This window comes from Merops nubicus, unplaced genomic scaffold (assembly GCF_000691845.1).
Source record: "Merops nubicus isolate BGI_N331 unplaced genomic scaffold, ASM69184v1 scaffold29452, whole genome shotgun sequence".
NCBI lineage: Eukaryota > Metazoa > Chordata > Aves > Coraciiformes > Meropidae > Merops > Merops nubicus.
Genome location: NW_008593301.1, coordinates 17,231 through 28,200, shown reverse-complemented (window position 1 = coordinate 28,200; position 10,970 = coordinate 17,231). Strand labels below are relative to the sequence as shown.

The 10,970-nt window shown below is 41.8% G+C and overlaps 1 protein-coding gene across 1 annotated transcript; it reads left to right on the top strand.

Moving 5' to 3' along the window:
- The first annotated feature begins 895 nt into the window (after nucleotides 1-895).
- On the top strand, nucleotides 896-7,965 carry UBA5 (ubiquitin-like modifier activating enzyme 5). Its single transcript, XM_008935417.1, has 11 exons — nucleotides 896-938; nucleotides 1,082-1,171; nucleotides 2,331-2,440; nucleotides 2,860-2,946; nucleotides 3,503-3,587; nucleotides 4,397-4,501; nucleotides 4,670-4,797; nucleotides 5,747-5,882; nucleotides 6,348-6,423; nucleotides 7,208-7,314; nucleotides 7,863-7,965. Exons 1-11 carry the CDS (start codon nucleotides 900-902, stop codon nucleotides 7,944-7,946), a joined length of 1,047 nt encoding a protein of 348 aa, XP_008933665.1. The 5' UTR covers nucleotides 896-899; the 3' UTR covers nucleotides 7,947-7,965.
- The last annotated feature ends 3,005 nt before the right edge of the window (nucleotides 7,966-10,970 follow it).

Below are 10,970 nucleotides of genomic sequence, written 5' to 3'. Positions count from 1 at the left end.
GGGGCTGGGTGCGCTGGGGCCGCGCTGAAGTCAGGGGGCTTGTGGGGAGGGGAGCGTGGATGGCCTCAGATTCCCCACCAGGCTGAGCTGGCAGGCGTGTACATCAGAATTACTTGGTATTCCCTTGCCTTACAGCACAGGGAGAGAGGGGAAACTTTTGAGTTATTCAGCAAACTGGCTCATAAATTGGACGGATTTTGGCGTTACATTAGGTCTTACTCTCCTGCCTCTAACTCACCTACTTCAGACTTTAGTTTAGAGAAGTCTTAAACATCTTGGACCCTTTCTAGTGCTCAGCACTTCTGGAAATCTGATTTTTATTTTTTTTCTTGTTTTGTCCTGGATGAATTGCTTTAATGCAGATTGATACTTGCACTTGCATTGATACTTTCTATGAAAAAATGCAATAGCAGGGTAAAATGTTACTTTAAGATTTAGCCAGTTATTCTCACAACCTGATATTGTGTAACATTTTTTAGTGTTATGTTGGAATTAATCTAATGAAAATGATCACAAAACAATGGAAGAGTCTTCGCTGGCCATATGGTTGGTTAAAGAAACAAGTGTAGGCTTTTATTCTGGAAATCAGGGATTCATTTACAAAAATAACTATGGCTCCTCTTTGTTTCACCGACCTTACTCATACCCCCTGAACGAGTATGTGAGATTCCACAGGGTTAGTGCCTGGCTGCTGTTGCTTGTAGGAGAGGATCTGTTATCTCACTTAGTCTGTGTCTAGCTGGTGGTCACAGCTGCAGTGAAAACAGCAGGCTTGGGTTTGGTGCTTGGAGATGTCGTTTTTAAAGCTAAAGTAACTTTATATACCTGCAAGGCCAAGTTGCTGTCAGAAACGTGGACAGTGTTTTCTGAACAATGTTGTTTTTCTTTGCAGTCGCTTGATGGCGTTAAAAAGAATGGGGATAGTCAAAGACTACGAGGTAGGGTTCTGTCTGCTTCAGAGCAGGCCTGTGTTTTTCCCTGTGAGCCCTGCCTTTGGTGTACTGCCCTGTTTTACCTCTTTTGGTGTACAGCCCTGTGTTTTACCTCTTCTGGTGTGCTGCCCTGTGTTTTACCCCTGCAGAGAATCCGTACCTTCACCGTGGCAGTGGTGGGCGTGGGTGGAGTCGGCAGCGTCACTGCTGAGATGCTGACAAGGTGTGGCATTGGTAAGGTAATGAGAGTCTTCTTCTACTGCTTTAGAGGAGATGGACCAGTCATTTCATAAAGAGTCAGATTTGATTTCATTCCCTTGATTTTGCCCAAATAAAATGTGGTCTGAAGAAAGCACTCGAGAACAGCACTTGCATAAACATCACAAATGAAGAGTCTGTGTTTTTCTTCATTGACCTTGGGCTTAATCCTGTGTCATGTGGATGATTCTTCCTTAGATGCTCATCTTCTCTGAGCTCCTCTGTCTTCTTGCCCATCTTATCTAGCCCTTATACTGGGTTATTGCAAAAGGAAAACAAAACAAAGAAAAAGAAGGGGGTAACTCATGGAGAAGACTGTCTTGTGTTGTGAGAACAAGTTGATAGTCATGAAATTTAAGTGCAGGGCATGTCAAACATATTTTTATCACAAACAGTAGTTTGTCATGTGTCCGACTTAGAGCTAAAAATTTAGCAGCAATTAAAATTAATTTAATGTGTGTATAGATAAGAAGAACTCCAGAGCTAATAGAACAGCATGTTTCTCTTCCAAGAAGGAATTTTGGGGAATGCTTAGACAGTTGTATTTCCAGGCAAAGCCCAACCATTTACTCTTGAAACCTCAAGAGGTTTCTTAATAAGGAGGTGCTGCAGTTTTTTTATTGCAAAGTTTCTTCTCCCTTCCTCTGAAGGAGCATTTCCTGAAGGCTGGCATCTTAGGCACCCAGAAGGAGATGGATTCAGAATTTATACTAATCAACAAGTCCATGCATTATGTAGTGAATTGGTTTTGAGGAATGACATGCCAAGACAAGTGGTAGAAATTACCCATCTCTGGCTAATGCCCCAAGGGCAAGTAGGAGTGTGTTCACTGAGGTGACAGTGTGCATCTGCTGAATATTCTATTTAGATCAATGAACAGGTTGTGGGTTTTTTGAGTGTGGTTTTCACAGCTTCACAAATCAGTTTGAGGTGAAGGGCAGTTTGAATTCTGCCTTTCACATACTTAAAATATTGATACCTTGTGTACGTGAGCTGAAAGGGACAGTGGGGGGTGTGGTTTGGCTGGAGGGGATTGCTGTTGGTGTTGGAGTCAGTTTAGTAGTTTGAACTGCCTTGTCAGAGTGGTCAGGCTGTGCAGGCTTTGGGGATTCACCTGTCTTTGTACAATCTTTATTGTAGCTGCTCCTGTTTGATTACGACAAAGTGGAACTGGCAAACATGAACAGACTCTTCTTCCAACCTCACCAAGCTGGGCTGAGTAAAGTGCAAGCAGCAGAGCACACTTTGAGGTATACCTTAGAGAGGTGGCTATACAAATGTATTTACTGAGGACACTGCTCCAGAGAACCAATGTTTTGCTTGTAATCACTTGCAGGGTAGCATGATCTAACTTGGAAATTTGAGTATAAAGTAGTTGTGGGAATGGTTGATACTCTAAGGACATTTTTGTACTGGCCCAGACCTTAATGTGAGTCTTCTTTTAAAGTGTAGCTAATCTTGCTCAGAAGTTTGGTATAAACTGTGCCACTTCACTGTGTTGTGATTAATTTTTTTTTCTCATCTAATCTGTGAATTTTTGACACATATGGGTGTATTCTGGGCTTCAGACTGGAAGTGTAGGACTGCAGCAACACTTGTGGCGTTAGGCAGCAGAGTGCAAGTTATTGTTGTATTTATTAACACTGCCTCATTTTATTTCCTCTGTAAGGAATATCAATCCTGATGTGCAGTTTGAGGTACATAACTACAACATCACAACACTGGACAACTTTGAACACTTCATGGATAGAATAAGGTAAAATCTCTCACTTCCTGATGTGTGGTTTAAATACAGCTTCACGTTTTTATTGTGTTTTTTCCTTTTCAAGTTGACAACTTCCAATCAAAAACCAGAGGGAAATGTATATATGTGAAGACATTTCTGCCCAGACCAACCCTCTGTTTGACATTTATTTCTACTTTTACATAATCTTACTTTTAGATATTCTTCGTACATTACATTTTCTGTTGGTGCATCTTTGGATTTGCAGCCAAAGCTGCAGGTCTTACAGGCTTTTCCCATTGTAGAAAACAGTTCAGGTCATATTTCCACTGCTCTGGAGCTTTATATAATGAGAAAGAGAATAATTATTAGTGAATGAACCTCACAGAGAAGTTCTGAAATAAGTTTTCCCATTTGCAGTTACGTTGTACAAAGGTACAATTCTCCAACACTTTGTGCTGTGACTGTGCACTGTATAAAGCCTCCTTTACTGCCCAGTGCCCATCTGTTTGAGGCCCAGCTTCAGCGTGCTGTTGTGGCTGTTTTGCTCTGCCAGCACTTTCACACAAACTTCTGATGGTTCTTTCAGTAACGGTGCTCTGGAGGAAGGGAAGCCTGTGGATCTTGTCCTCAGCTGCGTGGACAACTTCGAAGCTCGCATGGCTATTAACACAGTAAGGGATCAGATGTGTGAGCTTGTGGGAGTCTGTGTTCCATCAATAACATTAGGAACTGTGGGGACTTGAGAAAAGACAGAAACTTTTCAATAATCTTTTAAGGAATTTCCTTCTTGACTTAAGGAAACAGAATCTGAGCGTTTACCCAGTTCCTCTAAACCACGATGTATGTGTATAAATATACCTGTAGACTTTTAAGTTACCAGCAGCTAACAGTTAGTGAAAGGGTTCAGTGGTGTGAGCCCTCTCTGGCTTTCCACATTGTCTTGTTTGTCTAAAGGTATTATCAGAGCCCAGTATGCTAAATCTCACAAACCTTTTAAGGACTGTATATAGCTGGTTGTATAGTTCATATGACTTTGTGCATACTAAAAATCTTTTAAGGCTGTGTACCTAATCAGACCAGTTTTTTGAAGCAGAGGCCAGCATGGGGTAGGTGCCAAACGTGTTTTCTGTTCTCCCTCAGCTGACTCTGTGTGGGCACTGTGCCCGCTGGAGGCACCGAGGGGCACCCTGCCTGTGCCTCTAACAGCAGCTGGGGCAGGTGGGTCCTGCAGTGTGCTTGGGATGGGGTCACTAATGCCTGTGCTGGCTCCAAAATCTCAGGAAAGCACAAGGGGCTGGTGGCACGAGGACAACTTCCACTTGTCCTTCGATAGGCAATTTTTAGTCCAGCTTTTCATACTGCTCTTTGTGATCACAGCCTTCTTGTCGTAAAGCAGGGACATCGGTCTGTTCAATCACCATTTTTCCTTCATGTCATTGAATTTCTGCAGTGCTGATGTGTGTGTTTCTGTGTTTGTAAGGCCTGCAATGAGCTGGGGCAGATCTGGATGGAGTCTGGAGTGAGTGAGAACGCGGTGTCGGGCCATATCCAGCTGATCAGGCCGGGGCACTCCGCCTGCTTCGCGGTACGCCGGGCTCTGCGGGCAGCCTCCTCGGGTGGGGTGGGGGGTGTGAACATCAGCTGCCTAGTGAGCGTGGTGCTGGCACAGCTGGTGGAGTAGCTTCAAATGTTGTGATCTGTGATTTTCTTAAACACTATTTTTTTTAACCTGAATTTCTCTCTTTCCCCTTAGTGTGCTCCTCCACTTGTAGTTGCTGCAAATATTGATGAGAAGACATTAAAACGAGAAGGAGTTTGTGCAGCCAGTCTTCCTACAACTATGGGTGTTGTGGCAGGAATTCTTGTACAAAATGTTCTGAAGTAAGTGAGTTGCTGCTATTCAATGTACAGCTCTGTAAGGGAAAGAAACCTGGTGGAACATTTCTTAGTGATGGCTCTGGTTGTATGTTTGTGGCCCCTTTCCCAGAGGTGCTGGCGTCGCTGGACAGGGCTGAAGTACACACTGCTTGAGTCACTGGTGTGTTCACTTCAGAGCTGCTGTTCTTTACAGAACTTTTCAGGGATAAAGTCTTCAGAGTTTTCCTGAGAATTTCCTTTTAATACCTACATACACCACTTTTTTTTTTTGCTTTCTGCATTTAAACATGCTCCCACTTGACATGACTAAATGATACACAAAAATACTACAGTGCTAACTCATAGACATTTCCTACATAAAGAAGAAATCTTTTCTCTTGCAGTGTTCTGTATTCTAGCCTGAGGTGAATTAAAAATAGTTCTATAGCAATATGAGGTGTTAGAATATTTTCAGAAAGTCCTGTCACAGGATTTCAGCTGCTAGCAGAACTGCATGTGTCAGCAAGGAAAATTCTGTAACACCTTGGCATTTGGTTTCAAAATGATGCAGCATCTTTTACAAGCATCTTTGCAAATAGGATCTTGGCATATTTTCAGCCTTAGATTGATTTTGTCAGCTATCCAAAATTTCTAGTTACAAAGAGCAAAACTACTGTCTGCAAGTGTGCCAACAAACATACATTAAATTTACATTTAAACTTCTTTTTCTGTGTCTGTGGCTGTCTTGTCCTCACAGTTACACCACAAGAGGAGCAGGTTCTGTGTCAGTGCACTTGTGCTGCAGTCAGGTGACTACAGCTTGTCTGAAGGCAATTACAGTAACTCTTTACACCTTCACTAACTTGAAAGTGTATTCTAAAAGTTCTTTGAAGAAAATTTATTCCTGGAGGAACTGATTTTTTTTGGGTTGCACCTGTATGTAAGGGCCTATTCTCTCTTATTGTGTTTCTAGGTACCTGTTAAATTTTGGTACTGTCAGTTATTATCTCGGTTACAATGCGATGCAGGATTTCTTTCCAACTATGTCTATGAAGCCAAATCCACAGTGTAGTGACCACAATTGCAGAAAACAGCAAGAAAATTATAAGGTAAAAGTTTTGGGATTTGTTTTTTTCAGTTGGTTTGTTTTTTTTCTTCCTTTCTTAAAGCCTTAAAAGCCAAGCAAGCTACAGATCTGTAGTAAAAGAATTCACTTTTGCTGCTGCTCTAGTTTTCAGCAGCTTTCTCTTCAGGTGGTTCAGGTGTTTCTAAAAATACAATGCTTGGCATTATCTTGAAGCAAAGGGTAGGCAGAATGACTTGCAAACCATTAGGTAATTTTTTCTTCTAGTGATTGCTCAGCCTTGCTGACAGTCATATTTTTGAGTGTTAATATTTCCTGTTTTTTTAACTTGCAGCTATTCTGCCTTTTTATGCATAACAAAGTTCTAAATGGTGACTGCGTGTCTTAAATATTCAAAGAAGTATGAATACTAGATTGGATCTTCTCTGCTGTTCTTGAAAATCTGACTGTTGCATATATTGCACTTTTTATCTTTGTGTTCCTCCTTTAGAAAAAAGAAGCTGCACAACCAAAACAAGAAGTAATTGAACAGGAAGAAGAAATAGTACACGAAGACAACGACTGGGGTAAGGCACCAGCCAGCTGGGAAGGACTGAGTGATGTTCCCAAGTGAAGGCTTTGTTTTGGGTGCACACACTGTAGGGCACACAGATGACTGAGGGCTCCTATTTTTTGTAACTTACACTGTGTGATTACTGCTGGCTCTGTGCAGGTTTTGCCAGTAATGATATCACAACTTTATGATGTATTTTTAGTGTTAGTGTGCAGGTTTTAGGCTCAAAATGTAACTACTCTTTGAATAAAACGTTCTCAGAAGACTGAAGATGCAGAAGACATGGAAAGATACATTCATTGTGTGTTCCTTTTAAATGCATAGCCAGTGAGCATTTGTCATTCCCATAACCACTGTGCTGAGGCATCCCCTGGGTTTTTATATTCCTCCGAGGGCTTTCAATGAGCAGGAATTGTCTCAAGGGATGGTAAGCCTGGTTTATAGAATGATTTCAGAATGGATAGATATGTTCTGCTTATTCCATGATGCAGGAAGTGATCTTGGCTCACCACTGGGAGAAGTCCTCCTGCCAAGATTTACGTGGTAAGGACAAGGAAGCCCTATGGGAGAGGTGCTGTTCTGGTCCATACGTTATCTGTATGGGACCATTTCACAGGCTGTAAAGGAAAATAGTTTGTAATGATAATGGGATGAAGGAGTTGAAATCAAAGGCCTTTCCACTTTTATTTTTTTTTCTATTTTGGAAGAGTAGCTGCTGTTCTCCTGTGATAATGTCACAGGAAAAGTTCTGTAATCACTAACTTCTGATGGGGTTCTCCATTCCTTTTAATGCAAAGGCATCGAGTTAGTGTCAGAAACGTCCCCAGAGGAGCTGAAGGCTGCGTCTGGCCCCGTGCCTGAGCTGCCCGAGGGAATCACTGTAGCATATACTATCCCAAACAAGGTAAGGCATTTATTCTTTATGGATTTTTTAAATACACATGGTAGATGAAATCTATCATACCAGCCCATTTGGTTCCCTTTAAATCTGAAATAAGATTCCATCTTGAAAAATCCCAGTGGACCCGTGCCTGGGTACATCCGGTCGGTGCTCCCGTGGGGCAGTTTGGGGTCTGTGAGATACATCTCTGGGTGTGGACACCAGAGTGAACGTGGTTTTCAGGAGAAAGGAATGAATGTGGTGGTGGTGGGGAACCAGTGTGAATTTCTCAGTTGATATTTTGGTGACTAGTTTTTGCTGTATTTATCCCATAGAAGCTCTGTGTTGCCAAAGAGCCATTAGCATGCTCAGGGAAGGCAGAATCTGTGTGTATTGCTGCCAGGACATTCTCACTCCCAGTCAGAACAGCTGACAATTGAAGTGTGTAATCTGTCAGGCCTAGTCTGTCAAGTGCTTGGTTCCAGGAGAGTGTTGTGCTGTGGTGGGAATAAAGGTGGGTAGGGAAGTGTTTGCTGTTTTTATTGCCAACTTTTTCTTCCTGTTCCTAACAGGAGGAGAATTTGGTAACTGAGGAAATGGTATCAGAGCCTGAAGAAAGCCTGGAAGAACTCATGGCCAAAATGAGAAACATGTAGCAAAATACATGTTAAGTACAACTTTGAGGAGCTTTGCTTGACACTGAATTTTGAGACGACTACATTTGTTTTTTTTCCCTCTACTGAAGCTTATCTTTACGTTTCTGATGAAGTGGAACTGTTAGAGGGCCCAGGAAGGAACCAGACTGACTGTGTTCATACTCTGTTGTTTGTTCACATCTTAAGCTCAGGAGTTGTGCTGTTGTAAATGGTAATTCCTCAGCATTGCTATTGCCCAGACACTCAGTAGAAAATGGAAGGAGATGGATAAATTAACAGATGTAGGCGCAGCACTTTGTAGTGAGAACAGGACATAGTGTAGGACAAGTGACAGGTGAAATCTGCTGGAGGGACCAAATAGGTTGAGGGCAGGTGATGGTGCCTTGCCCACATAGCTGCCCCTGATTCCCCAGGCACTTGTACTCATCCTTGTTCCCTGCTTTCTGGGAATCCTTGGCATGGATCATGCTGTGACTACTTTTTCTGAGCAAACAGAGCATTGCTCAGAACATTGCCTTTTCATCCACCTTAAATCTCTCAGAGATGGAGTGCTTTTTAAACTTCCCTGGGTTTATCTGTTCTACTGCTGCTTGTTCTTAAATGTTTTGTATGTGGTGATGCTCTGAGTAAGCTGCAATAAGGTGAAGTCTTGTTAGTACTTGTACTAGCAGACTGGGTGCCAGCGAGATGCTATTTCAGCTGGTGGATGCTTTTCATGACAAAATCTAGAAGAATTACCAGTAACAGGACACTGTCTATCTCTCTGAAAATCTTAACATGATGTTTTTCTTGGTTGTTCCAAGTTTAGCTGTAATTCTGCTCCACCCCCATCATATGGGCTGTGTTAAGGAACATGCTTAGTCTGGGTCACATAGGAAAGCTGCTCATGTTAGGTGCTCTAAACTTTGTGAGTGTTGCAGACACCTTCAGTGGAGTAGGTGGGCTATTGTATTTGTCTTGTAAATAAAGTCAGTACTGTCCATTGCCTTTTAAATTACCATGAACATGCAGGCCCTGTAATGCCAGTGCCCTGCAGAACTGGAACTGTCCATTTCAGATATTTTAACTGCTGCAGGCCTCTCCCCTGCAGCTTGATCTTTCCTTGGCTTTGGCTCAGAAGAGTGTAGATCTCACCCTTTGCAGTGCAGAAGAAATCGAGGGGCTTCTGTCCTTAAGGCAGCTCTTGGGTAAAAAATGTCTGCTTTCTAAGCAACAGTTACAAACTTCCAAATCCGTTTCCTCCACAGCTGACACGGGATTATATTAAATACACAGAAATGAGATCTAAAGCTAAGTGAGGGAGGTTTTGGGTGTGGTGCAGTAGACTGTAAAATGGAAGTGTGGGGTGGGTTGTTTTGTTTTATTGAGTTCAGTTTTGGAGAAACCAGATTTTATAAAAGAACTGCAAAGAGAGGTGGGAATAGACTGAGACCATGGGAGAAGGACATATGTGAGTGTGTGTCACTAGGCCTGTGTTAGCTTCATTCAGGTGTCTGCTGAGGTGTCACTTCCAGTTCTTTGTGACTTCTCCCTTCCGCCCGGGACAGTAAGAGCGAGGCCCACACCTGGTGCTGGAGATCCTGAGGGGAACAACTGTGTAATTTCTACCCCAGCTCAGCTCTCTTGGCTCTGAACTCTTTGGCTGTTGTGACAGCTTTACAAGAGGCAACTGTTGAGCGTTTTACTTCATCTATGGTTTTATCAGGAAATTAATTCACTTTGTTAGGCCTACTTACAGCAGATGCACAACGGTTCTCGTCTGACTTTGACTTTCAACTTGTATATACAAGAAGATTTGGAAATAACCATAAAATACATTAAGACAATTGTATGTGCCAATGGTAAAGATGATTTAAAAATAAACAGCATAAAAAAAGCAGCTTTAAAGGTTTCTTTTTTTATTAAAACATGATGAGTCATAAATATTCCATGATGAACAAATCAAAGCCTATTGCAGCGTTTTAGTTCAGCTCTGTTTATTTGGCAATCTTATAAAAGAACCTTTCCATTTTTACAGTGTATCATGGATGTTACCAAGATGTTGATAATCTGACCATGATTAAATCTCCATTGAAACTGGTGCCATTGCTTTGAGGTGTTCTCCTACATAAAAGTATTACTTGGCATACCACAGACATACCAATTATCTTGTGTTTTTTTTTCTTTTTAATGTCCATAAGGCACAACTACAAACAGATGAAGAACTAAATGCCTTCAGAGCACGACTGTAGCTGCAGATTTATGCACTGAATGAGAACAGACTCCAAAATTACTTCTCCAGATGTCTGGGGTATTAGGAAATACAACAGGCAGGTATATTTGGTTCACATCTCTTTATCTGCTGGCAAACAATTCTGCATCACTAGCTTATTCCAGCTAATACAAACCTTGTATTTTAAGGGATTCAATGATACCAAATGGTGAAAGCATCACTGAAGGGTTGCAACAGAGAATCAAGTTACCACTATCTTCATTTGGATTCCTCAAAGTATTTTTACTGAACACAGCTGAGTGACAGCAGTGTTAGCTGCAGATGATGACCTGTTGAGATGTATTAACTTCCCAAGGAAACCAATTATTTCTGCACAAGTCCCTCCCATGTAAGTTTGCTTAAAGCTGACATCACCCTGCAGGTAAAACTTTGGGTGGGAGAGTATTTTGACTTTTACTCTCTCTTTAGAAATAGCTTTAGAAGCTTCTGAAGAGGCAAAAAGGGTTCATGAAACAACCCAGGTTATAATTACAAAAAAGAAATAAGAATTACCTGTAAAGTAGATACAATTGGTTCAACTTCACTTGTCATATTCCTGGCACTTGGGCTAAGAGGTATCAAATCCGTGTTTTTGGTATTAGATACTCATATTAATTACTAGCTCAAGGTACAGCTATGTACAGTGAAAGCAGTTCTCTTTGCACCATACGGTCTGCAAAGGTAATAGGGAAGGGGTTCAAGCTTAAGCATTTGTTCCCCTGTCATTCGAGAAGACAGGTGTCAGTCCAAAAATAGTGTTATCTAAGGAAAAA

Bases quoted from the DNA above. Each gene is read 5' to 3' on its own strand.
- UBA5 (XM_008935417.1), top strand. From the start codon at position 900: ATGGCGTTAAAAAGAATGGGGATAGTCAAAGACTACGAG. The intron at 3,588-4,396 runs GTAAGGGATCAG...TGTGTTTGTAAG, and splicing joins CTCGCATGGCTATTAACACA to GCCTGCAATGAGCTGGGGCA. The intron at 4,502-4,669 runs GTACGCCGGGCT...CTTTCCCCTTAG, and splicing joins GGCACTCCGCCTGCTTCGCG to TGTGCTCCTCCACTTGTAGT.